Genomic DNA, 27471 nt, shown 5'->3' on the forward strand with positions numbered 1-27471 from the left:
TCTCGACTATACAACCCACAGCTCACTGGGCCCGGCTAGGACAAAGAAGAACATGGTTGCCCCCTCCCTAGCATCCATGCCCACCTGCTCTCTCTGGACACTGGTCCAAGGAAGCTGCTCCCCTGCTCACTCACTGGGAGCACCTCTTTATTCCAACGCCACCCCGCCCCCCCCCCAAAAAAAAACAGGGCCCAGCAGGTCTGCATTTGTCTCCTTGTTCTGGGTCCTGACTTTCCTGAGGTTTGAGACTCTGGTACCCAAACCATACAAGCTTCCTGCAGGCAGGGCCTCTGATTAAATAAGACACAGTTCTCTAGGGACCAAGTCAGGAGGTCCTGAGGGGAAGGGACAGTCTGGGAAAGTGTCCCAACTTCTCTGCTGAGTTTGGCAGCCTTCCTGGTTGTCCAGTGCTGTGGCCTTGGGGACAGGAACTGCACCTTTGGGGCAGAGACAAAATCCCCAAGGCCTGGGGAGGAATGAGTCCCTGGGGAAAGGGCCATGGGGTCTGAGACCCTTTTTAGCTTCTCGTTGAGTTGATCCCACGATGGTCAATGTCTCGGAACTTCCCTGGTGGTCCAGTGGTTAAGACTCCGCGTTTTCTCTGCAGGGGGAAAGGGGTTTGAGCCCTGGTTGGGAAATGAGATCCTGAATGCAATGTCTTAACAGTGCAAACACATCCTCCAGGGAACAAACGCAGACCACCTTTCTTGCCTGGGCTTCTGCGGGGAGTCTCAGAGGCTTGTCTGCCCTTGGGGCAATGGACACACAGTGGCCATGAAGGCACTCACTAAGAGGTGGGAGGCGTCTTCAGAACAGGGCGCCCCCTGAGTTGGCGTGCCAGCAGCCCATCCAGGGCAGCTCTGTGGCCCAGCGGCCCGAGGTGATTGTCTGGAGTTTGGCCTGGTCGAGGCGCCAGTAGCTGTCATCTCTGAAGAAGATGATGGAGCCGTCGGGCCTGGGTAGGGCGCCACTGACCTCCTCGGGGACACCGCCCCAGTCCTGCAGGCCTCGGGGGTAGTAGGGCTCCACCTGCAGCCCTCCTCGGGCCAGCACGTAGTAGCGAGTGCCTTTGAAGAGGACGAGGCGGTGCAGAGGAGGGAAGAAGAAGGCAGCATCGGGGTGGCGGGGCAGGCCCCCCTCTCGGCACAGCTGTGGGGAGCCCCACACCGGCTTGGGGCCCCGGAACCTCCAGCATCGACTCCCTGTGGGATGTTGGAAGAGCCAGGGTGAGTTGGTTGCTCTCGCCCTCTGGCTCTGTACCCCACCCCTATCCCCCCACACCCCTACTCCCCATCAAGTTGAAACTCCAGGTGGTTAGTATTCATGATAACCAAAACGGATCAGTGATAAACCCCGGAGGAGGAACTGCTGTGGCCTCAACTTCCAGCAGGTGTCAGCAGAGGGCGGGGAGCGCTGAAGGACCCTCCCCATCCCTGGCAGGAAGCACGCCCCCTCCCAGGTGAGTAACGACTTCCTGCAAGGCCAAGGTCTTTCTCCAAGGCCATTACTACCAACAGTTCTGTGAGGGTGGGGATTTTTGTTTCGATCACTACTGTATCCCCACAACTCCAACCCAGGGTGCAGAAGGCACTCAGGATTGGTCGAATCAATAAACTCTATTTTCTCATGTCATATACTGCACAGTCCTCAGACATTATGTCCTTTTAATCCTCCTTTCCCAACAAGGCTGAGGGATTCTCTTTCCCCATTCAACAAATTCAAGCTCCAAGACTGGTGCTGGAGAAGACTCTTGAGAGTCCTTTGGACTGCAAGGAGATCCATCCAGTCCATCCTAAAGGAAATCAGTCCTGAATATTCATTGGAAGGACTGATGCTGAAACTGAAGCTCCAATAGTTTGGCCACCTGATGCGAGGAGCTGACTCATCGGAAAAGACCCTGATGCTGGGCAATATTGAGAGCAGGAGGAGAAGGGGACGACAGAAGAGGAGATGGTTGGATGGCATCACTGACTCAATGGACATGAGTTTGAGCAAACTCTGGGGGATACTGAAGGACAGGGAGGCCTGGCGGGCTGCAGTCCGTGGGGTCACAAACAGTTGGACATGACTTGGCAACTGAACAACAACAACGAGTTAAGTGACATGCCCAGCCTCACACAGCTAGGGTTCTAAAGAAAGTTCATTCTGCTGTATTGCAGAGCTCAGAGCTGTCCTCTGCTTCCCTCGTCTCTGAAACGCTTCCATCCTCTCTCCTGGGACAACCTTGGCACCTGTGCCTCCCAATCCATCACTAGAGGAATCTCCTGGGAGAGTTCCTGGGGCCGCTGGTTCAAATTGCAATCGAGAGTCCTTCCCTCTTTTGACCTCGGGTAGATTCCTCCCCCGCTAGGACTTAATTTTCTCCTCTGCCTCAGGGCTGGTACCTTTGAAGAAGTAGAAGTCTCCATCCTCCAATGACACGGCGGCAGCCTCGATGTGGGGGGGCAGCCCCGCCCACCTTTCCCGCAGTGGGCGGGGCTCTGAGACGTTGCCGTCAGCTGTCACCTCCCAGAACTGGTTCCCTTGAAAAACGTACAGGCGCTGTTGTCCGTCTGCCCGGAGCCAAGAGAGAGTTGAGGAGTGACCGTCAGCCTCCTGCCTTCCTTCCAGGGGAGGTGCTTCCCTAGGGCCCAGCTTCCCACACTGATGAGAGAGGACCCAGCAGAGAGGATGCCCGTGTGCACAGCTGGGACGGAAGGGAAAGTGCAGGAGGGAGCAGGGTTTTGCTTGGCGTGGGCTTGCTACCCTGTGGAATGCTTGTGACTTGGGATTTCTGGACTTTCTAATTGCCACCCTCCCAACCTTGTACGTCAGTTTCGGAGACCCCTGGAGATGCTGGGGGGAGGAAAGAAGAAAGTGAGGCACCGGTGGGACCATCTTACCTACAGTGATGGCATCGAAGGAAGAATGACAATATTTAGGACCTCGGGTTTCCGGGCGCCTTCCCTGGAGTCTGAGGGGGTCCCAGGCCTCAAAGTCAGTGAACAGCTTTCCTGGCAGCTGGGTGGCCACTGAGCCCCCCTGGGGCTTCCCTTGGTAGGGGAAGGAGGAGGAGGGAAGCAGGAAAGAACACATACTGGTTGTGGGGGAGGTGTTGAGAGCTCAAGGCCTCCCCCGTGGTTTATTTCATTATCTGACAGGTGCAGGGAAGGAGAGCAGGGGGGGGTGCTGCAGGTTAAGAGTTATCCTTAGTTGTTGGTGTTAACTATAGCATCAAACACTTAAGTCCTCTTTCCTACCCCACAGTCTGTGAAAGAGTAAAATTGGAGTGGGGAAACAAATAAGGGTTTGGAACTAAGAAGGTCAGAGGGTCCTCTTTCCTGAGTCCTGAACAATGCAGATAGTAGGAGTGCAGAGTTCAGGGACCCAGGATGTGATGATGACGGCAGTGATAATTACATCACTGCACTTGTGAGAAGGAGGCAGAGTCCAACAAGCTTAGAATTTGGCCTTAGTTCCTGAATCCTGGTCTGCACCTTCCTAGCTATGTGACCTTGGACAAGTTATCTAACCTTTCTGAGCCCTTCTCTTCATTTGTGGATAAAAAGATACTTACTTCTTGGGTGTGTTAAGTGCCTGGCCCATGGCAGACACTCATGAAATATCAGCTGCTATTATTATGTTTGTGTAGATTTCTTGGGCTACAAAGCATGTTCATAGGCACTAGAACAACAGCCCTGTGGGGGTAAGCAGGGCCTAAATTATTCCCCCCTTCCTTTTTTTAAGGTAAAATTGAGGATTCTAACAGAGGAAATGCTTTGCCCATGAGCAACTGCTACTCTATATGAAATGGAGACTTGATCCCAGGGATCCTGGCCCTGTCCACGGCCCTCACGTACTCAGGGATGCAGCCCCCCAGGCCGAAGCAGGCCTTGGGTCCAGATAGTCTCCGGGGAGTAGCACCGGTCAGTTCATTCTGGAGAAGACCTTGTCTAAGTCCACCGCCAGGCAGAGACCCAGGCTCAGGGGTGAGGGGCCGGGGCTTGGGTGGGAAGAGTGGGCATCAACGTCATTGAGGAGAAAGTTTCGAAGAGAGCGACTGGAGCTGGGAGCCGGAAAAAGGGGGGGGGGGTGTTGGTGGAGGCGTATGAGAGGAACTGCGTGGCCGGGGGTTGGGCAGGAACAGACAATTGGAACGCAGAGGAGAGCTGTGCCCAGGAATGGGTCGGGATGCTAGAGACCAAGCAGCAGAGCGGGAGATGAGGTTTTTCTTTGAGGCGAGCCTGAAGAGCAGATCGGAAAGGACCAGTGATGGGGAAACCAGTTTCCTGCGCTTAGGAGGGGGGAATCCTATTTGAAGAGCCGGCGTCAGAGCCTTGGGGGTCCCGGGCGGGGGTGGGGGGAGGGGCGCAGAGGGCGGGTAAGGGAGCAGGGGCGTGCGCGCCGGAGGGTCTCACCATACAGGCTCTGCACGGCTAGCACGTCGTCCCAACTGAGCAGCGCGTCGCGGCCCAGCCTCTTGTAGTAGGGCGCCATGAGCGCGCGCGGCGCGGCCGAGTGAGTCAGGCCGAGCGTGTGGCCGATCTCGTGCGCCAGCACCACAAACAGGTTGCGGCCGCGCCGGCGGCTCAGGGACCAGCGCTCGTCTCGGTCGAAGTGCGCTTCCCCGCGGCGGGGCAGGAAGGCGTGCGCCAGGGCGCCTCCTGTAGGCGGCGCGGAGAGTCAGGGGCAGCCGGCGCCTCCGACCCCCACCCCCTCTCCACCCGGAGCAAACGCCGTTGGCGTGGGTGTGGGGGCTTTTCTGATGTGTGATTTCCCTCCTAATTGAGTCTGGCAGAGGCGGAAGTGTGGAGCAACGACCAGATGACTAGGCTGTGGGTCTGGACGCCTCGGAGGCAGCGTGGTGTGCAAAGAGCATGGGGCCAAACTGCCTGGCTTGCAGTCCTGGTTTTAACCACTTATCCTAGCTGCCGTGACCTGGGCGGATAGCTTAAGGCCTTTGTGTCTTAGCTTTTAGATCCGAGAAATGAGAATGTTGACTAAGAGAGTCGATCCTCGCGGGGCTGTTCTGAAGATTAAAAAGGGATGTGTGCACAGCCCATAGGGCTTCCCAGGTGGTGTTAAGAACCCGCCTGCCAATGCGGGAGACATAAAAGACGGGCTGATTCCTGGGCGGGGAAGATCACCTGGAGAAGGACAGGGCAACCCACTCCAGTATTCTTGCCTGGAGAATCCCCATGGACAGAGGAGCCTGGAGGGCTACAAAGAGTCAGACACGACTGAGCACAGCACACAGTGCACGTGTATGTCACATGTAATACTTAGAGCCTGCTGTGGGTAATAACTACTACTTACTTTCGAAGAGATGTAGGATTAAGGATCAGTGGTTACCCCAGAAGGGGGCATAATGAGACTTCTGGGGTATTGGTAATGTTGTTTCTTCATCTGGGTGCTAGGTGTGTTTATGGGGAGGTATAGGCTTCTTTTTCTCCTTTGCTTTTCACCTCTCTTCTTTTCACAGCTATTCGTAAGGCCTCCCCAGACAGCCATTTTGCTTTTTTGCATTTCTTTTCCATGGGGATGGTCTTGATCCCTGTTTCCTGTACAATGTCACGAACCTCATTCCATAGTTCATCAGGCACTCTCTATCAGATCTAGACCCTTAAATCTATTTCTCACTTCCACTGTATAATCATAAGGGATTTGATTTAGGTCATACCTGAATGGTCTAGCGATTTTCCCTGCTTTCTTCAATTTAAGTCTGAATTTGGCAATAAGGAGTTCATGATCTGAGCCACAGTCAGCTCCCGGTCTTGTTTTTGTTGACTGTATAGAGCTTCTCCATCTTTGGCTGCAAAGAATATAATCAATCTGATTTCGGTGTTGACCATCTGGTGATGTCCATGTGTAGAGTCTTCTCTTGTGTTGTTGGAAGAGGGTATTTGCTATGACCAGTGCATTTTCTTGGCAAAACTCTATTAGTCTTTGCCCTGCTTCATTCTGCATTCCAAGGCCAAATTTGCCTGTATACTCCAGGTGTTTCTTGACTTCCTACTTTTGCATTCCAGTCCCTTATAATGAAAAGGACGTCTTTTTTCCTGTGGTCATGTATGGATGTGAGAGTTGGACTGTGAAGAAGGCTGAGTGCCAAAGAATTGATGCGTTTGAACTGTGGTGTTGGAGAAGACTCTTGAGGGTCCCTTGGACTGCAAGGAGATCCAACCAGTCCATTCTGAAGGAGATCAACCCTGGAATTTCTTTGGAAGGAATGATACTAAAGCTGAAGCTCCAGTACTTTGGACACCTCATGCGAAGAGTTGACTCATTGGAAAAGACTCTGATGCTGGGAGAGATTGGGGGCAGGAGGAGAAGGGGACGACCCAGGATGAGATGGCTGGATGGCATCATGGACTCGATGGACGTGAGTCTGAGTGAACTCCAGGAGATGGTGATGGACAGGAAGGCCTGGCGTGCTGCGATTCATGGGGTTGCAAAGAGTCGGCCACGACTGAGCGACTGAACTGAACTGATAGGCTTCTTTATTAAGAAGTATATATAGGGGAATTCCCCGGAAGCCCAGTGGTTAGGATTTGATTCCTGTCAGAGAACTAAGGTAACTAAGAGCCTGCATGCATCTGAGTGCAGCCAAAAAAGAAAAAAAAAAAAAAAACTTGCATTCATTTATTCTTGCCTTCCCTCTGCCAGGGCCCTCTGTGAGTCTCTGCTTCCCTGCTTGTAATAGGCGTGAGCAGAGGGAGATGGGCTGGATCAGTCATTCTCAAGCTTATAGCAGGGCCCATATGCAGTTTTGTAGTTTCTAGAGCCCTACCCCCTCAGAATTCATTTTCCCCAAGGGTCAGCAATCAGCACTGCAATGATGCTGGCTTAGAAGCCCATTGAAAGTCCTTCTGACATGGCCTTCTTAGAGCCCAGGCCAGCAGGGACTCCCAACAATGAGTTAAGGGAGGCCTGCCATTAGAGGGAGCCTCCAGGGGCATGGAGAGCTGGCCTTGAGGAGGGATGTGTGTGTGTGTGCATGCCTGCTAAGTCGTGTCTGATTCTTTGTGACCCTATGGACTGTAGCCCGCCAGGCTCCTGTGTCCATGGGATTCTCTAGGCAAGAACACTGGAGTGGGTTGCCATGCCCTCCTCCAGGGAATCTTCCTGTCCAGGGATCAAACCCACGTCTCTTATGTCTCCTGGATTGGCAGGTGGGTTCTTTACCTCTAGTGCCAACGTAGGAGGCATACTTGCTTCTAATTTTGAACATGCCTCAAGTTGTTCTGAGCCATGTAAGCCCTTACTGTGTAACCCTCACCGTGATCCTGGAAGACAGATGGGTGGGTTTCAAACGGAGAAGACATAATCTTGAACGAACACCAGTTTCAAATCAGAGAGCTGACTCCCAGTCCAGTGCTGTCTTAGCAACCAGACTCCACCTGGGTACAGCTATCAGCGTCTCATGGTGATATTGTGGGTGAAGGGAGTTACACAGAAATATATGTGAGTGGTACATGTGGATTCTTGTAAAGCCTGGATTTCTCCCAGTCCTAATTAAGTCCTGAAGGGGTCTAATGAGGTCTCCTTGCCTCCCTAGCAGAGAGGAGATACACAGATAACCTGTATTCAGGTCATGAAGGCCAGTGCTGGGCAGACCCAGATGACGGCAGTTTACGTTATAACTAAAGGGTAGTAAGCCTGTAGTTTGGGGCCAAACAGAAGAGTCTGGGCTGTGACTGTGTGAAGCGGGGGGCATGGAGGGGACAGAATGTCCCTTGCCCTGCATCAGTGACTGTACAGTGTATGGTGGGACAGCAGGGGTGGAGCTGTGGTGGCCTCCAGGCGTTTTTAGAGCCTTGGTCTGAGGGAACATCCACTCCTGGAGAACGAGAGAGGCACCGGCCTGACAAGACGCAGGGTATGGAGGACAGGAGCCCAGGAGGTTCTCCCAGTAGAGATAATACTCCTTAGAGCTTGCAAAATACTTTCCATGCAGAACCTCATGTGACCAACCCTTCAGCCATGTGGCACCTAAGAGAGAAGGGACCACTGTTCCCATTCTACAGGTGGGAAGACTGAGGGTTCTCTGGAGGGGGCTGCAGCCTGGCCAAGTCTAAAGGAGGAGCGAACCCTCCACTGCCTTCTCTCCAGAGTGCCTCTCCTAGTTGGGGGTTTCCCTCCTGCCCTGTAGGAGAGAGGCTCGGTGTCAGCACCTGGGCCATCGAAGGCGTTGCTCAGCCCGTCGTTGTGGTCCCCTTGGAAGAAGGCGAGGCGGATGTCAGCAGGGCCTGTGGCCGGGGCCTCCCAGAACTCCAGTGCCGAGACGTTGCTCCACAGCTGGAAGGCGGCACGCACGGCCCCCCGGACTGCGGGCTCAGGCAGGTGCTGGGGCCAGTTCACCAGGCGGTAGGCGAGATGCCGTTTGTACCACTTGTTGCCTGCCAGCCAGAGAGGCTGCGTCAGCCACAGCTGCTGCAGAGTCTGGGGCTGGCCCCATGGGCCCTTTGGATGGGGAGATGGGCCTCCTCCAGGAAGTCCCTGAAGTGACGAAGGAGACACAGCCTTGGCCCCAGGAAGCCCCCCATTGGTGGAGACACTGCGCTCAGACTGACAAAGCGACCCTTATCCTGCACAGTCCCTAGTCCAGTGGCTTGGCTTGGGCCATGTGATGGGGGATGTGGAGCCTCGACTCAGGAAGGGTCCCCAACCCCAAGGACTCTTGAGTCTGGGGTCACCTTCCCCAGTGTCTAGACTAAGCTTGAAAACTGAGCAGCGCCTCTTGCTGGTAGCAGATCCCAGCCCCTGCCTACCCTAGGGGGCGGAGGAAGGGGGCCATAGGGGCCACAACCGTGACTCCCCTCAGCCCCTCCTCTTCCCCACCCCTCTCACTCTCCTGCTGTCTCCCCTTTCCGGTGCCCCCGGGCCTGCCACTGACAAGGGACCACAAGGCCCATTTATTTGAGGTCCTTCTCTGACCCCCGGCCCTCCCCCCCTCACTTCCTCAGGGACTCTGCAGAGCTCTGAGGTGAAAACAAATAAGAACAAAGAGTGTGTTTTGTCACTGACGGAGACAAATTTTTCCATTTCCACTCAGCGAAGAGTTCCTATTCCTTTGCCCCAAACTGCAGTTCCTCCCTGAGGCCGGAGACTCTGACCTCTCGCCTGAGTCCCCAGTCAACCAAGTCCCTCTGCAGCTCATCCGGCACCCAGGACCAGGGTGCTCAGAAGGTCCAGCTCCCAGAGTTTTTCATGGGCTATTTCTAAGCCCTGCAAGCTCGGAAACTGAGATTGTGACTCCCCAGTGGAAGACTCGTGGTTCAGAGGCAGGACTCCTGGGAGTGCACGAGAATCACGCTGTCTTTTGGGTCTCAGTGTCCTGCATTGGTGGTAAAGAACCCGCCTGCCAAGGCAGGAGACACAGAGATGCGGATTTGATCCCTAGGTCGGGAAGATCCCCTGGAGGAGGGCACGGCAACCCACTCCAATACTCTTGCCTGGAGAACCCCATGGACAGAGGAGCCTGGTGGGCTACAGTCACAAAGAGTTGGGCACGACTGAAGTAACTTAGCACTCACACCTGTCCCAAATGGACCAGACTTCCTGGAGCATGGGTGATGAGTGGGCAGGGCATGCCTGACTGTGTTGGAGGACAGCCCCCTCTCTCCTTGGAGGGGGGACCAGGTGAAGGTTCAGACATCCTGTCCTCTTGTCCTGGGGCTGTCCTTGCCTGAACCAGGCAGAAGGCATGAAGTCATGGGTGTTTGGCCATCTCCTTATCCATCTCTCTGCTCTGTTTTGCAGAGACTGAGACCAGGAGGAAGCGACTCAGAATGAGTGAGTAGGGACTTCTCTGTTCATCCAGGAATCAAGACTCTGCCCTCCCCACACAGGGGGCATGGGTTCGATCCCCGGTTGGGGAACTAAGATCCTGAATGTGGCATGGTATGGCCAAAAAAACAACAAACAAAAACAGAAAAAAATAAAGATAAAACCTCTTAAGAAAAAAAAAATAAATGAGTGAGTAGTGGAGCTTGGCCCTGAGCCCAGGCCCCGACACTGATAAGCAGGCACATTGGCTAAGACTCAAGGCTTATAAATTTGCCTAAACATCACTTCTTTGCGTCACAGCAGGGGCCCTGCAAGAGCTGAAATTCTCCTGAATTCTCGGGAGAGCAGAAGAACTCAGTGCCCTTTCCCTCCTCTCCACCCCTCCACACCCCATGGTAGGGGGGAGGGACTGTCCCTTCTCCCTCCCCAAGCCGAGCTCCATGCAAGGCAAGGCTGTCTCCTGGGCCTGTAGGGCCTGGCGGCCACCCAACCTCTCCCAGCCAGTGAGCAACCCTCAGGGAGGGAAGAGGGAAGGATCTAAGGAAGGGAGGGGACCCAGGAGGGCAGAGGAAGGCCTGGAGTCCAGAGGCGCCGCCTGAGGCTTCACTCTATGCCAGGAACGCTTCTCTTCGACACTTTCACTGGGCACCGGATAGGCTGGCGTTGGGCTCCTCCCTACGTGAGCCGCTCTCAGACTCTCCCCTGCCACCTTCAAGCTTCTAGAAAAGTATGAGGCAACTCCTCCTGCCTTTTTGCAGCGAGGGGAGCCCCTCACTCTGTGGGCAAGAAGTGGGGAGGCTAGGGAGGACAAACAGAAACGGGAATTGAGAGAAAATGACCAATTGTCCTGAGGAGCAGAGCTGGGTGAGGGGCAGGGGAGCAAGGAGCCACCGGGCCAGCAGCCTGAGCCTTTACCCACTGTCTTCTTCTAGGTGTGTGTCCTGGGAGCAGGTTGGCCACTTGGGATCCCCATCCCAAACTCCTGGCCAGGCAGGGCTGGTTTCCATGGCGACCCTCAGGCCACCAGTCACACCTGGCATCGCAGCCCCTACACCTTTGCCCCAAAATCCAAAAAGGAGGAGGGAGGGAAAAAGAGATGGGGAAGGGCAGAGAGCTAGACTCCTTGCTTGGGAGGACCTTGAAGTTCTGATTCCTGACAGGGAACTGATATCATGGAGAGAACATGGGTTAACATCCCAGAGCCTCTGCTTACAAACTCGAATATCAAATTATTTTAATCTTTCCAAGCCTAAGTTTCTTTACTTGCAAAGTGGGGTTGGTAAGATTCACCTCCTGGTAAAAGTGAAATAGCAAATGGAAAAGCAACACGAAGCTGCCTGGTATGTGATGGGCGCTCAGTCAGTATCCCCGCTCCTTCCTTTTATATCCCAGATACATCCCCCGGGGCCCTCACCTGCATCAGCTCTGGGAGGTTTCGGGAGCATTGAAAATCAGGCCTGTAGGCACAGAGGGGACTGGGTGCTTGGAATGAGGTTGCTGGATTCAGCAAAATGAAAATATGGACCATCTAGATCCATGTGAACTTTGGATAAACAGCAAATACTTTTTTTTTTTTTTAGTATAAGTATGTGAAAACAAAACAATTACTTGTTGTTCATCTGAAATTCAAATTTAAATGGGCATCCTGTGTTTTATCTGGCAACCCTGGAGCCCAACTTCATCAGTACAGCATTCATCCACACCATGAAAAGTCACAGGCCTAGAAACCCACATCATTTTTTATGCACCTACCCATGTTCTGGGGTTTTTCACATCTGGTGATCATTTAATCCTCCCAATGACAAGAAGGCTTGGCTACTGTGTGGCCCTGGGAGAGGTGCCCAAGCTCTTGGTCCCTCATTTTCCCCATCTGTAAACTGAGGGTGATAAGGGGACCCATCTCATACAGTTGTTATTGAATAAAATGAGTTAATCCATGTAGAACCATCCTTGGCACATCATCAAGGCTCAGTAGCCCACCAGGCTCCTCTTTCCACGGAATTCTCCAGGCAAGAATACTGGAGTGGGTTGCCATCTCCTTCTCCAGGGTAACTTCCCAACAAGGATGTACTGTATAGCAAAGGCAACTCTGCTTAGTGTTATGTGGCACCCTGGGTGGGACGGGAGTTTGGGGGAGAACGGATACATGTATATGTACGTCTGACTCCCTTTGCATGTATGGCGGAGTCCCTTCCCTGGCAGTCCCTTCTCTGTTCACCTGAAACTATCACAACATTGTTAATTGGCTATACTCCAATACAAGATAAAAAATTAAAAAAAAAAAAGAATGCTTCAAATTGGATAGTAATAAATGAAATCCATCAGTTCCTCCCTTGGGGCATGAGAAGATGAGATGCTTGCCTGGAGGCAGCACCCCTGTGCTCAGGTCTGTCCTGAGTGCCCAGGAGGCATCGCTTCAATTCTCTGGGACACCAGCTCTAGCCTGGGCATGTCGCTATTGAGACTGTCTGGGGCCCCATTTTCCACTGTATTCTCACGACAAGTGCCTTCCCCTTGGTAATCAGGGCCTCTCCTTTACAGATGTTTCAGGTGAGGAAACAGAGCCAAGTGACACAGCCCAGGTCACACAAGTAAACTCAGAGCCCCAGATCCATCCAGGGATGTTGCTCCAGCTCACACTGCTCCTCCATTCTGCCTTATCCTTCCCCTCCGCTGTCCAGAAGCACGGGGGGCTGCAGAACATGCTGACTCCAAGGACGTCTTGACCGCAGAGTCCAGACCCCCCACTGCTCCTCCCTGTTCTACCAGGAATGCGTTCGGGCAGTACTGGGCACCCAGAGGGGCCGCATGTGTGGACACAGTGGAAGCGAATTGGCAAACACCTGGAAACACCCATCCTCCGACAGCTGAGGGGAACGGCCCACAGTTTCCTTACAAATCAGCTAAGAAATAAAAAAAAAAAAAACAGCATGCCTTCTGTTCTGTTCCTAATGGGTATTGTCAGCCAAAGTCGTTCATGCAAATTAAAAGAGGCAATGGCCCTAAGTGCTCATAGTAAAATTAATAATAGAGGAGAACCTGACTGAGCAACCTCGTCTTGTTAGAAATCTTAAAAACTGCAAAAAACTGATCAGAGAAAATTAGACTTAGTACAGACAAGACGTTAAAATTACACACTGTCAAACTTGTTATTGATGAAGAATTGACAAGAACCAAATCTTCATAAATCTCAGATCTGTAACATCTGATCCTGGAAGACTGGATTTGGAAAAAGAAGGAGAAAGTGGAGGAGGAAAAAGAAGGGAAGAAAAATCCCCAAAACTACACAAAGAGAAGCACAGTTGCAAAAACTTTGACGTGATAATGTGTAAAACAGACAAATTCGAAGAGTCAGGAAGGAGGTTGATCAGTGTTGCCAACAGCTGGGGGGCAGGGGAATGTTACAGACTGTTTCCTTGTTGGGATGGGGGTTTCTTCTTGAAGAGATGGAAATATTCTGAAATGAGATTGTGGCAATGGTTGCACAATGCTGTGAATATAATAAAAATCACTGAATTGTTCACTTTAAGTGGGTAAATTGTATGGTATGTGAATTGTATTTCCATAATGCTGTAAAAAAGAAAAAAAGTACCATGGCCAACATAAAACTGATCGATGAATTACACCTTTGTTGAATAATTCTTATGAAAAAAGAATCAATTTGGATGAAAACGACTTTAGCCAAATATAAATATGGCGATGGTTTAACTGCCATACATAGCATATTGATGAAGGAATTAAGTGGGCTTGATGTGGTTTGCTCTGGAAAATACCTGCACAATGAAAGTTCATCAATGTAGGCATCATTCTGGTTTAGATGTCTGTGTTCACAAACATGAGCTTTGGGTTGAAAGGTCCCAGTTGCCCTCCTTAAGGAAGAGAGGTTATTGACAGAGCCTGGTCCAAGGTTGAGAAGTATTTTGCTGGCTACCAGGGAATTCCAAGCCACCTAGATTTTAACAGTACTCACCTTGCCTTGCAAAGCGTTTCTTACGCCTCATTTTGGCCCGGCGTCCAGCAAAGAGGGCGCTGACTCTCTCGGTCCAAGGCATCTGGCTGTCAGTATCTGCCACCCCGCAACGGGGCTGCATCATCTGACGCAGGGTGGCGGGGTCCAGCACCCCGCTGACAGGCAGCTGGGACACCCACTGGAACTCCCTGTTAGGAGGAATTGAGATAAAGGACCACAGCGGGAGGCTGGCTGGTGCAGGGGAAGGCAAGGAGCTTCCCTGGAGATAGCAGGTGGTGGGGGACGGGGGAGGGAGCCATGAGCATGACCTCCTGGGCACAGGTGGGAGACCAGCCTTCCAGGAGGAAAGCAGAGGTGACCCAAACTTTGCACGCCAGCATCACTGAGTCCTCCACACCCCTCTGCCTTACCTGATGGCATTACTGAACCGCGCGGAGGAAGGTCTACTGGGGCCCTGGTCGCTGAGATATCCGTACTTCTCCAGGAATGCCTGGGGGAAGAGATGAACATCAGCTTTCCCCACAATGTAGCATCCGTTCCCCTTCCTGAGTCTCCCAGGGTCCATGGCACAAACTTGACATCCAGGCTCATCCTATTCCCAACTGGGTCTATCAGCAATAGGAGAAAGAATCCTGGCATCAGAACCTGGACTCAGTTCCTGGCCACCACTGATGAGCTGGATATAGTTCTTTTTCTAATTAATTTATTAAAACAATTTATTCTTTATTTATTTGGCGGCACTGGGTGTCAGTTGCAACACACAGGATCTTTAGTTGCCACCTATGAACTCTTATTTTCAGCATGTGGGATCTAGTTCCCTGACCAGGGTTCAAACCCAGGCCCCCTGCACTGGAGCACAGAGTCTTACCCACTGGCCACCAGGGATGTCCGTGGATATAGTTCTTGGAGGCTAGTGGAGAGAAGTGTGTGACTCACTGCCCATACCTATCACCAGTCCAGCCCCTCAGGCAAATGAGGCACTGGGCTTCCTGTTTGCCCTTCTCATGGATAAAGTCCCATCAATGGACTAAAAAAAAAAAAAGAAAAAGCCACCTCAGCTCCTGAATTCTTATATAGACACATCGACTCTTCATTTTATCCCTCTTTGCTATGTTACCTATCCAGAAAAAATTTTTTGTCTCTCTTGTTCTCTTTGCTGTATTTCTTAACTCAGATCAACTCCAGTCATAGCCGTTGCTTCAAGGAAAAGGTACAAGTTGGGAACAAAATCACACTAAGTAAGCAGCCCCTAAACCTTTGCAGGTATCCCACCTCCTTTTTGAGGATTTCATTACCTCGATCTCCAACAACCTCTACATCCTCTTCTCAATACAGCCCTGTTCCATAAGGAACCCTCGTTCTAGACAAACTCTTTCCAAGTCCATTTTATTGTTTTTCTGTGCTAATTTATCGGTATTTTAGCACGACCGTTTCCCTCTTTCTCTTTGCATGCTGGTGGTGGTTTAATCGCTAATTTGTGTCTGAGTGACCTCATGGACTGTAGCCTGCCAGGCTCCTCTGTCCATGGGATTTCCCAGGCAAGAATACCGGAGTGGGTTGCCATTCCCTTCTCTAGTCTCTTTGCATAAATACACTGTTTGGGGTTGCACCTCGGATTAAAGGAGCTCTAGGGGCTTAATCTGGAAGACTATGGCTTAAACTAGTGTGGCATTATAGAATAGCCGCTAGGCTTAGAATCAAGAATCTGTTCCCCACCCTGACTCTGCTGGGTGGCCAGGGACCTCTCTGAGCTTCCATTTCTTCACCCACAGTGTGAGAACAGAAATAACCCCACCGGATTCTCAGAAGGATTAAACACAGTACTGCCCATCTAGCATAGTTGTCTGGTATATAGTGAACACGCAATACACAGTTGATCTGGCTGATCGACCTTAGTGGGTAAATCAACAAGAGACTTTCGGAAGGCAACCCCTCTACGAGACAGGAAGTGCTTTGAACAAGGCAGTTGTGCCTCTGTTAATCAGGCCCTCCATCTCAGACTTGCCTCACTCCAGCCAGGTGCCTGGCTGTCTTCCGTGCCTCTTCCCTCTCCCTCAGGGAGGGTGGAAAGAGTGGCTTTCTACAGGAAGCCAGGGAGGAATTAATGTTTCCTTAGAAGTGGTTTTGCTGGTTGAGTGACCTGGGAGAGACTGAGTCACAGGCTAACAGGGTGGCACTCCTTGTGTTCTTCCCCCTAAACCCACCCAGCCCTTATCAGGGAGTTGGCTCTGGTTCTGGAACTATGAAGCCTTGGACAGAGTGGGGGGAGAGAGAGGAAGTGGACTAGCGGCGTCTCCTGTTTCCTGGCTGGGCTGCCAGCGCCTGGTACTTCTGGCAGGCAAGGTGGGTGGAGGGCAGGATGGGGCTGGAGGCTTTTTCAGGGGTCTATCAGAGGGGAAGTCCTGGGCTGCCTGCTGTTTGGGAATCTGTGGGTTTCAAGGCAGAGCTGAATTTGCAGCAGGCAGAGCGCACAAGTATCCAGGACACCAGCCAAGAGACACTGAAAGAATGAGTAAAAGAAATGTTAAGAATCTGACACTTTATATTTCCATAAAAGCACTGAAATGTTATAATGGGGATTATCAGGATTTCAGAACTCCCTTATAGTTATTCTATGTTTAGTATAAATGCATGCTCAGTTGCTTCAGTCGTGTCCCACTCTTTGCAACCCCATGGATGGTAGCCCGGCAGGCTCCTCTGTCTGTGGGATTCTCCAGGCAAGACTGCAGGAGTGGGTTGCCATTTCCTCCTCTAGGGGTGTTTAATATGCACATATTTTAAAATATTGTAGTTACAGGCAGGGGCCCCTTAATACTGAGTGTCCTTAAGTTCTGTCGAGTGGAGGGAGCCCCACATCTCAGGGTAAGGAGGCAGGGCTGAGATGCCCTCTGCTCCTGCAGGTCTCCCTCACCCCCTTCTGTGTGCCCCTTTTGCCATGCCTCAGTTTTCCTCCTGCAAAGCAGAGAGAAACTCCCCTCTCTGCCTGGGAGAAAGAGTAGGGGTGGAGGGCTGGAGGGGCTTCCCAGGTGGTGCTAAAGAACCCATCTGCCGATGCAGGAGACATAAGAGAAGCAGCTTCCATCCCTGGCTCGGAAAGATGTCCTGGAGGAAGGCATGGCAACCCACTCCAGTATTCCTGCCTGGAGAATCCCATGGACAGAGGAGCCAGGTGGGCTGCAGTCCATGGGGTCACAAAGAGTCAGACACAACTGAAGCAACTTAGCATGCATGCATGCAGGTGACAGCATGGGCAAGAGACGCCAGGAGAAAACGTAGGCTTGGGGGGCTGTGCTGTGTGCTCTCAGGGGCTCCCTGAGCTGCCCCTGGGATCACCTCTGTCCCCCTTCATGGAGGCCATGCCCCGGGGCTTCTCTCTGCCTCGCAGTTCAAGCACCAGGTTTTCTCTCTGCTCTGTCCTTACCCCGTCATGTCCCCCACGGAGCCCAGGGCTGGAGCTGCAAGAAGAGGAAGCTGGAGGGCTGTGTGCCTCCATGATTGACCCTCTCAGGTCTCAAAGTTTGTGCCAGCCTGCCTCACCCACTCACTCAGGGCTGGAGCCGCTTCCCTGGGGAGTCGCCTCCATAAAGCCCTGGGAGTGGCTGTGGTGTCTGAGAAAAAAGAAAATGGTTCTCCCCAGACCCAGAAAGCTGAGAGGGATCAGAATTCCAGGGGTTCGAGTCCTTCATCTGTCCTGACTTGTCCTAGGAGGGTGTGCCGAGCCCAGTCCACCCAGTGCCTGAAGGAAGGGGAAGTTCTGGCCACTTCTGAGCAGGGCAAGACTAGCGGTAAGGTGTAGCAAATGAATCCCAGAGCTCTGAGTCATGAGCCGGGCAGGGCAAGGGCCGTGGACTGAGCACTTGAACTTTATTCTTGGTGCTGCGGGGAACTGTGTGTCCTTAAGCAAGTCCTGTGCCTCTCTGGTTTCAGTTTCCTCTTCTATAAAACGAGAGGGTTGCAAGACCTCGCTGGTGGTCCAGTGACTAAGATTCCATGCTCCTAAAGCAGGGGGCCTGGGTTGGATCCCTGGTCAGGAAACTAGATCTCACACGATGCAACGAAGACCCAGTGCAGCCAAATAAATAAATATTAAAAGAAATAAAGTGAGGGGATTGGATTAGAGCTAAGATCTACGCCAGTTCCTTCTATTATTGTAGTCTTGCTTCTGCAACTGATTAGCTGTGTGAACTATCTGACAGAATTACTTAACCTTTCTGTGCCTCAAAATACGAAATGGGGTTAGGAATACTGCCTTATGTTTTTCACAGGAGCACTGTGAAAATCCAGTAAGAGGAAGGTTTTATGATAGTTGGGTCATTAAAAATGTTATTTTCCCCTTTACAGACACAGAACTTTATTGCTGGAAGGGACCTTTGGTAGATGAGTTGAGGAGGGACCAGCTCGCAGTCTCATGTCCACAGAGTGGCCGGGACATCTTCCATATCAAAGAATTGCAAGGACTTCTCTGGTGGCCCACTGGTGAAGAATCTGGCTGACAATGCAGGGGACACTTGTTTGATCCCTGGTCAGGGAACTAAGATCCCACATGCCGCGGAGCAACTAAGCCTGTGAGCCACAACTACTGAGCCCGAATGCCACAACTAGAGAAAAGTCTGCATCGCAGCAAAAGACCCTGCATGCTCCAGCGAAGATACCATGTGTGGCAACTAAGACCTGATACTGCCAAAGAAAGAAATAATTTAAAAAAGAACTGCAGCAGCAAAATGAAACAAAGCACTTGGAAAATTGCAAAATGGCAAGCTCATGCAGAAACCACATTGCTTTACCTATGATCTTTTCCTTCTCATATTGTGTTTCCTCTTGATTTTAATCTTTCTATAGTGACTGTGCATGATTCTTGCTTATCATCCAATACATCTGTAGCCCTATTAGCTAAGTCAAGATGCAGGGGGTGATAGCTGACATTCTGTCTTGGCCTGCATGCTAAGGCGCTTCAGTCGCGTCTGACTGTTTGTGACCTTACAGACTATAGCCTGCCAGGCTCCTCTGTCCATGGGATTCTCCAGGCAAGAATACTGCAGGGGGTTGCCATGCCCTTCTCCAGTGGATCTTCCCAACCCAAGGATCAAGCCTGTGTCTCTTAGGTCTCCTGCACCGGCAGGCGGGTTCTTTACCGCTAGAGCCATCTGGGAATCCCAAGCCCTCTCTTGGCACGTCCCATGAATAAACATATTTTCTGGTTATCAGGAGCACAGGGAGCTCTTGCCTATTGCAAAGATTTCAGAGCATCTGATTTTCCCTGAGCATCGCAATTACCTCGCAAGAACATAGGCAGGACAGGTGTTGTTATTCCCATTCTAAAAGTGAGAAAAGTAAGTTTCAAGGGAGTACAGTGTCTCATAGGCTGTGTTGTGCTTAGTCATTCAGTCGTGTCTGACTCTTTGAAACCCCTGGACTATAGGTCCTCCAGGGTCCTCTGTCCACGGGGTTTCTCCAGGCAAGAATCCTGGAGTGGCTTGCCATGCCCTCCTCCAGGGGATCTTTCCAACCCAGGGACTGAACCCAGGTCTCCCGCATTGCAGGCGGATTCTTTACCAGCTGAGCCACCAGGGAAGTCCACAGGGTCTCATACTTGAATCCAAATTCTCGAAAATCTATCCCAGGAAGTCTTATTTCACATTTAAACCAGTGACTCAGATGCAACGGCAACCCACTCCAGTGTTCTTGCCTGGAGAATCCCAGGGATGGGGGGAGCCTGGTGGGCTGCCGTATATGGGGTCGCACAGAGTTGGACAAGACTGAAGAGACTTAGCAGCTCCAGCAGTAGCAGCAGCAGATGCTTTAAAACTGAAGGATCAGGGTCCAGCCTGCTCTGATTTAAAAAGGTAAAACTGGGGGCGTTTATAGCTAGATTCCTTCTGTCTCCTCTGCAAGCAGGAGCAGAGGGAAGAGGCTGCTTAGGCAGGGAACTCTGGCTTTCAAGAAAGAGGCTGGGATCACATCTCCCATGACATCCAAAGGGGCCATCTGACAAGCCACAAGTATTCTACAGCACTCAAGTATGTTCTTCACAAAGACAAACATCTGCTTCCAGAATTTATTGCTTTTGCCCTGTCTTCTGGAACCTACTGAAGGCCTCGGGGCAGTGGGACCAGCTTGGCCCCTTTCCTTTATTTTGGGTGAAGACCTCCCCTTCTCTTCTGACTCACTCCTCTACTCCTCCTTTCCCTTGTCCCTGGTTCAATATTCACAGAGTTCTGTCTCGGTATAACTTAGATACCTCTTACCGTAATCCCCATGCTTTCTTTCACTTTCCATCCTTAAGGAAGTTGGAAAACATTAACTGCCCACTCTCCAGCCAGATCCCATCTTGTATTTTTTTCTAATGTCAAATAACCAGACTGTACGGAGCCACAGTCCTCACTGGATGTGGGGTTAAGTTTAAGGTATAAAATAATGTCCCAATTTGGGGACTTCCCTGATGTCCAGTGGCTAAGACTCCACACTCCCAGTGCACAGGGCCTGGGTTCGATTCCTGGACAAGGAATTAAGATCCTGAATGCTGCAACTAAGACGTGGCACAGCCAAATAAATATAAAAATATCAAAACAAAGAATGCACCAAGGAAGGTTGTGTTTAGGGAGAGTTATCCAATAGTCTCTCTCTTCTGTGTCCCAGCTTCCAACATCCAGCTTTCACTAGATGTCTTGTTTTTTTCAGACTGGCTTGACAACTGCTTTTCCATCAACTCTTGGTCCTCTGAGACCCTTCAGAGCGTCTTGTGCACCCTGTGAGTCACAGAGAGGAGCTCTTGGGAACGGCTTCCACACCCGGGCTTCTGGGTTTCTGACTCACATGAAGTCAGGCGAATGGCTCTAGGGTATGAGAAACAGACACTGCATCTGGGGGAGGATATTCCACAGAAGCTCCAAAGTCTCCTCGGAGAGACAAATTACCCAGCTCCCTGTTGCACCCGCGCACTGGGAGTAGCTACACAGATATGGAAGGCAGGTCCTGGACACACTGCCTGGTTGTTCTAAAGAAAGTCCAAGCAATGCATGGTAGACAGACAGATCCCTTGGGACAGTCTGTGCTGCCCGAGAACAGGACAGGGTCTGGCTGGGAATGGGAGGGGGGGGCCGGGGTGGTGATGTCATTCATTAACTCTCTGTCTGGCAACTCAGCAATGGAGGCACTTCCTATTCACTAATGCTGTGAGCAGTCCTGGTTTTCCTAAGTGGGCAACAATGACCTCGTTCACAATGCAGCTTTGTAAGCAGTCAGACCCCTCCCAGGCAAAGCCCACTCCGGAAAACCCTTGATTTTATTTCTTTGTGTGCACACAGGGGACACACAGAGCCATGCGTGCAGGGCACAAGAATATACACAGGACTTCCCTGGTGGTCCAGTGGTTAAGAATCTGCCTGCCAGTGCAGCAGACCCGGGTTCCATCCCTGGCCAAGGATGAACCCACCTGCTGTGGGGCAACTAAGACTGTGCCCACAAATACTGAAGCCTGGATGACCTAGAGCCTGTGTTCTAGAACAAGAGAAGCCACTACAATGAGAGGCTTTAGCACTGCAAACAGAGAGCAGTCCCCAGTCACCGAAACTAGAGAAAGCCCACATGCAGCAAGGGAGACCCAGCACAGCCAAAATAAATATAAAGTCTTTAGAAAAAAGAAGTGATGCCATGCAACTTCTTAGTCTAGGTCATAAAGACATACACCTTCTGCTTCTTTTACTCTTCTCTCTCTCAACACTCAGCCTGGAGACCCCACTACCGTGTTTGGAGGTAGCCCAAACTAGCCCACAGGCAGAGACCACGGGGATAGGCCCACATGGAGAGGAACTGAGGCCCCCAGCTGACAGCAAGCAGCAACTGCCAGACAGGTGAGTAAGCAGGCTTCAGATGATTCCATCTCCAGACACTGCAGAGAACACAAGCTGCCCTCATGGGCCTTGTTTGAAATTCTAACCCACAGTAGCTATGAACACAATAAATGGTTCTTTTACTTCACTGAAATTTGAAGTGATCTGTAACGTAGCTATAGTAACTGCAATACCATCTCTTAGGAATTATAGCCTTGTCAAATGCTGAAAATAGTTGTCTTACATATTTTGTCCTGTGTTACTGCTCTAGGAAAACTAGTCACCAAACCAGGGCTTTAATTTGAAGCTGTTTCCCTGGTGGCTCAGATGGTAAAGAATCTGCTTGCAGGGAGGAGATCTGGGTTTGATCCCTGGGTCAGGACTATCCCCTGGAGAAGGGAGTGGCAACCCACTTCAGTATTTTTGTCTGGATAGAGGAGCCTAGAATAGAGAAGCCTGGCAGGCTATGGTCCAGGGGGTCACAACTTTCCAAAATAACACCAACAAGAACAACATTGAGAGCAATTTTCTTTGATAAACTGTTTTCTACATACTAGGCACCGTGCTGAGCCTAGAACGCATTTCACATACATTATCTCATGAAACCACACCAAAATCTTGTGGAATAGGCATTACTGACCCCATTATACAGAAAAGAAAACCAAGGCTTAATAGAGGTTAAATAATTTACCTGTGGTTTTTTGTACATAGGTCTGTCTGACACTGAAGCCCATGCAATTGATCATATACAGAAACAAATATAGACATACCAACACGATGCACTTTGCACATATATTTATGCATATAGGGACCACACCTATTGAACGTTTCCAGAGTTCTTCATGCTTTTAAAAATATCTCTTGTTCTCAGAGGTAACAAAAAAAGTCTCCTTCCTTCAATTATGTTAAATAGACAGAAAGAGACTCAGTCTGCTAGATATTATGTTTCCCAAGCATACCCCAAGATGAAGTTCTCTCCATCTGGGGCCACCACAGGCATGGGCGGCAGTGATACAGTCTCTATTCTCCTGCCAAGGATTGCCTGGGACCTGGACTTGGGAGGAGGTGGGGTGGGACTCTTAACAAGACTTGGCTTGGTCCACGGAAGCCTTCTCCTGGGGCCAGAAGGACTCTGCACTTGATGTTGTAAGACACTAACGTCAGAGAAACAAAGTGATTCTTGAATGTGCAAAAGCAGAGAGCACAGAGCAAGAGACCAGTGCTTAGAAGGGGAGGGAGTGAAGGAGTTGGAGAGAGGACCCTCGTGGATGTGGGGCCATTTCCAAATATTTCAGAGCAGTGATGGGAGCCGGCTGGTGGAAGGCAGAGCGGTTCGGAGGTGGCCCTCCTCATTCTGCAGGGTTCTTAGGTTTGTCGATTCTCCCTCTTCTAGGGGAGGGGAGTGGGGATACTGAGAAGCTTGCATCTGGCAGTTTCTGGGCAGGAATGATGCTATTAGAGGAGTAAGAGTCTCAGGGCAGAGTGCTGGGCTCAGTCATTTAAAACTAACTTGGATCCCTACTCCTTAAAAATAGCAGAGACTTCAGTTCTAATCCAGGGAAGAGATAAAAACACAGACAGAGACGCTTCTATGGGGAAGAAAGAAATGAAACTGGTATATATTATTACAATCATCTTTATCTAGACGATAGACGGCCCAAATTCATCTCTACCTCCACTTCACAAAAAGTCCCCCTTGAGCCACCTACACCGAGCAGTTGAGTCCAAGGGAGGAAAACTGAGATGGGAAATCTTGAAGGGTCACTTCCACCTCCCCACCCATCTTTCTCAAGTTCAGTCCTGAAGCATTGTTTAAAGCTCCTTAGAAACAACTCAAGAGTATGCTACTCTCGAGGCGTCCCTGGTGGCTCAGGGGTAAAGAATCTGCCTGCTAAGGCAGGAGACGTGGGTTTCATCACTGATCCCGGAAGAGCCCTCATACATGGGGCAACTGAAGCCCCTGCGCGGCAACTACTGAGCCGGGGAACCGTGCAACTACTGGAGGGAGCCCCCCGCATCCCTCCGCTCTCTAGATCCTGTGTTCAGCGACAGGAGAAGCCAAGGCAATGAGGAGAAGCCGGCACGCGACAACTAGAGAGTAGCCCCCGCTCCCCAAAACTAGAGAAAAGCCCGGCTCGGCAAGGAAAACGCAGGGGAAGAAGACCCAGCCACAAACAAACAAATAAAAAATTAGTGTTATTATTTTAAAAAAGAATATGCTGCTTTGGGGGAATTCAGCCATGGTCCAGTGGTTAGGACTCCATGCTTTCACTGTCAAGGGCCGAGGTTCAACCCTTAGTTGAGGAACTTAGATCCCACATGCCAGGCAAAGAAAAAAAAAAGAGAGAGAGTGCTCCTCTTACTCATTTTAGAGATGGGAAACTAGTTCTGAGCTTGGGCGCTCTCCTGTCTCAGCTGGTCAGCGGCAGCACCAGCTCAGGGAGCCAGAGCTTTTCCCAGTGTGGGGGCCCCCCAGCGGTACCCTCTCCCCACCAATCTGGGAGTCTCAGGAGCGTCTGACTCGGGAGGGCTCTGGGCGTCGGATGAATGAACTGCTAAGTCTCCCCAGCCTAGGCAGTGAGAGACAGTGACTGCGCCCCAAACTAGGGTGTGGGAGTCCCCTCTCCCTCAGTTCTTGCCCGTCTATCCCATTTTATCGCTGACCCGTTCCCCGTCCCCTGCGAACCCGGTGCGGATCCGCGTGTCCGTGTGGTTTCAGCCCCGGCTTGGGGGCTCAGGATGGGAGGGAAGAGAATGCTGCCCTTCGCGTGCAGGTATGAAGGGTGAGGAGGACAAGGGAGGGTCACGCCGACGGTCAGCGCAGATGGCGCGGCTGGGTGGCCTGACTGCAAAGTTCGGGCCGGTCCCCAGCGCGCGGACCCTCTCCGCCCGGCTCTCAGGGCGTACCTCCGCCTCCCGGCGCAGCTCCCGGCCTACGCGCTGGGCGTCCAGGCCGCCCCACAGCAGCAGCGGCAGGACGCGGAGCAGCAGGCCGACCCGCGCGGCCATGTAGCCGCCGCCCCTGCGCAGGGCACCGGGCATGCGGCGCGGGGCAGCCGGCCGTCGGTCCGCCGCGCCGGGGCCCCCGCGGACGCTCCAGCGCTGCGCCGGCCCAGCGCCGAGGGGAAGGTCGCAGGGCTCGCCTGTGTCCCGGCTCCGAGCGCCGGGAGGTTCCTCCGCCGCGCTTCGTCGCGAGCCGGCTTCGAGGCTGTCCAGCCCACGGATCCGAGGGCTCCGGACCTGGAGGCGAGGGAGGGGGCAAGAGGGGGCGGGACCCCGGCACTCAGGCTCCACCCACCCGGCTCGCCTCCTGGAACGCGCTGTTGTGTTAACAGGCGCCTCTTCCGCAGGCGGCTTGGCCTCGCCCCGCGCGGATCCGGATTTCTCTGCACAGGGCATGGGAGGAAACGTCTTCTCCTGGCGGTTTGTGGCTACCTAAGACTCCGGGGAAGAGGGATTCTAGCCTACTCGAGGGTCATCGATTGTTTCAACTGGGCCAACGGGGACGGAGGCCCTGGGGTATGAAAGAAGAAGCCCTGGGCTGGGATCAGTTCAGTTCAGTCGCTCAATCGTGTCCGACTCTTTGTGACTCCGTGGACTGCAGCATGCCAGGCCTCCCTGTCCATCACCAACTCCCGGAGTTTAAGACTTGAATTTGAGTTCCAGACGGGAATCCTCCCTCAGCTACCGCCAGCTCGCTGTATGGTCTTGGGCAAGTCACTCACCCTCTCTGAACCTATTTTTTTCTCAGCAGTAAATGAAGATAATAAGAATAGCGACGTCATGTGATAATAAGGAGCATTTAATGAGAGAACAATGCCTGTAGATAACGGAGCAGCGTACGTGGCATCATGAAGTCCACGTTTTATAAATGGGAGTCTGCAGCTTACGACTTTGTGACTGCAGAGGTCCGTTTTCTCCTTAGTAAGATGAGAGTGAATGATATTTAGTTTGCAAAGTCGCCTGAAGATCGAGAAAATGTGTAAAGTGCCTAGCTGAATATATCCCACACAATCGCAGTAAGGGTTGAGAGATGATTTACGTGAAAAGCTTAGTCAAACTCGTAGTTAGCCAAAGTAAACTGGTTTTATTATCTGCCTTAGTGACTGCGGACAGGTTACTGTCTCTCTTCCAGGTTCAGTTTGCTAACCTGTAAAAGAAAAAAGTCTAGTCAAAGCTATGGGTTTTCTAGTAGTCATGTATGGATGTGAGAGTTGAACCATAAAGAAGGCTGAGGGCGGAAGAATTAATACGTCTGAACTGTGGTGTTGGAAGACCCTTGGGAGTCCCTTGGACTGCAAGGAGATCAAACCAGTCAATCCTAAAGGAAATCAGTCCTGAATATTCATTGGAAGGACTGAAGCTCCAATACTTTGGCCACCTGATGCGAAGAACTGACTCACTGGAAAAGACCCTGATGCTGGGAAAGATTGAAGGCAGGAAGAGAGGAGACGACAGAAGATGAGATGGTTGGATGGCATCACTGACTGGATGGACATGATTTTGAGCAAGCCCCGGGAGTTGGTGAAGGACAAGGAAGCCTGGCCTGTTGCAGTCCATGAGGTCGCAAAGAGTCGGACATGACTGAGCGACTGAACTGAACTGAAAAAGCAAATGGCACAATGATACCACTGGAGGGGTCGATGTGGAGTTTAGATGAGTTAATGTGTGTAAAGGTAATTTGGAATCTCTTTAAGATCTAAGGAAATGTAACGCAAGTGTTCTTATCCTAAGGTTTAGGGACTCAGCACACAACATATTTTTGTATCGTTTAGAAAGAGGTGGGGAGGTGGAGGGGTCGGGGGTGGGGGTGTAGAAGGGGTTGGGAATTCCCTGGTGGCTCAGCCGGTAAAGAATCTGCTTGCAATGCAGGAGACTCAGGTTTGATCCCTGGGTTGAGAAGATCCCATGAAGGGAATGGCTACCCACTCCAGTAAAAATTCTTGCTTGGAGAATTCCATGGGCAGAGGAGTCTGGTAAGCTACGGTCCAGGCAATTACAAAGAGTCGGACCCGACTGAGCAATTAACACTTTGAATTTAGAAAAAGAGGCCACTTGGATGGAAGGATTCTCGAATTTCCTTCAGTAGACTTAGAAACAGGAGTTCTTACGGGCGGACTATTTGGAAATTGGCCCCGCACCTCCCAACCAGCCAATGAAGAAGGGGCACTGATTCTGGGCGAACCAATTAGAAGCAAGAGTTCCTCTGGGTAGATCAGTAAGAAAAAAGCGCCCTTCAAAGGCTCACAGTTCCGTGAGAGGGCCTTGCGGGGGAAGAGTTGAGGGTGGATTTCTTTGCTCACTCTTGGCTGGTGCCCTTGTGCGCATCTGTAGGGAGCATATCTACCTGGAACGGAGATGGTGGACAAAGGCCTGGGTCTTACCCTCAAGAGAGCAGGCAGCCTGAAGCCAATGTCCTCCGCTAAGGAAAGAACAGAGAATGGATTCAGGCAAAGTCCTGGGGTGAACCTCGGGTAGGAAGATTCTGAAGGGTTCACAGTTTAGAAGAGTTGTTAAATCTAGAAGGGTAGCTTGAATATCAGATTAACAAGTCATTTTTGTTTCTTTTTTTAAATATTTAGTTTTAATAGAAGGATAATTGGTTTACAATATTGTGTTGGTTTCTGCCATACATTAATATGAACCGGCCATTGGTATATACATGTCCCCTCCCTCTTGAACCTCCCTGCCACTTCCCATCCCATCCGTTCCTCTGGGTTGTCACAGAGCACGGATTTGAGCTCCCTCAGTCATATAGCAAATCCCTACTGGCTCCCTATGTTACATATGGTAATGTATATGTTTCCATGCTACTCTCTCTGTTCCTCTCACCCTCACCTTCTTCCACTGTGTCCTCAAGTCTTTTTCCTATGTCTGCATCTTCATTGCTGCCCTGAAAATGGA

The 27471-nt window shown here is 51.4% G+C and overlaps 1 protein-coding gene across 1 annotated transcript; it reads right to left on the minus strand.

The window, feature by feature from the left end:
* Positions 1-104: 104 nt before the first annotated feature.
* Positions 105-24778, minus strand: MMP28 (matrix metallopeptidase 28). Its single transcript, XM_040244066.1, has 8 exons — positions 24475-24778; positions 14149-14228; positions 13739-13926; positions 8154-8378; positions 4398-4643; positions 2883-3032; positions 2385-2552; positions 105-1202 (listed from the first exon to the last, which is right to left on the minus strand). The coding sequence occupies exons 1-8, from the start codon at positions 24607-24609 to the stop codon at positions 808-810; spliced, it is 1587 nt and encodes a 528-aa protein (XP_040100000.1). The 5' UTR covers positions 24610-24778; the 3' UTR covers positions 105-807.
* Between the last annotated feature and the right edge of the window lie 2693 nt (positions 24779-27471).

The sequence above is a fragment of the Oryx dammah genome, unplaced genomic scaffold (genome assembly GCF_014754425.2).
Source record: "Oryx dammah isolate SB20612 unplaced genomic scaffold, SCBI_Odam_1.1 HiC_scaffold_8, whole genome shotgun sequence".
In the NCBI taxonomy this organism is placed as follows: Eukaryota; Metazoa; Chordata; class Mammalia; order Artiodactyla; family Bovidae; genus Oryx; species Oryx dammah.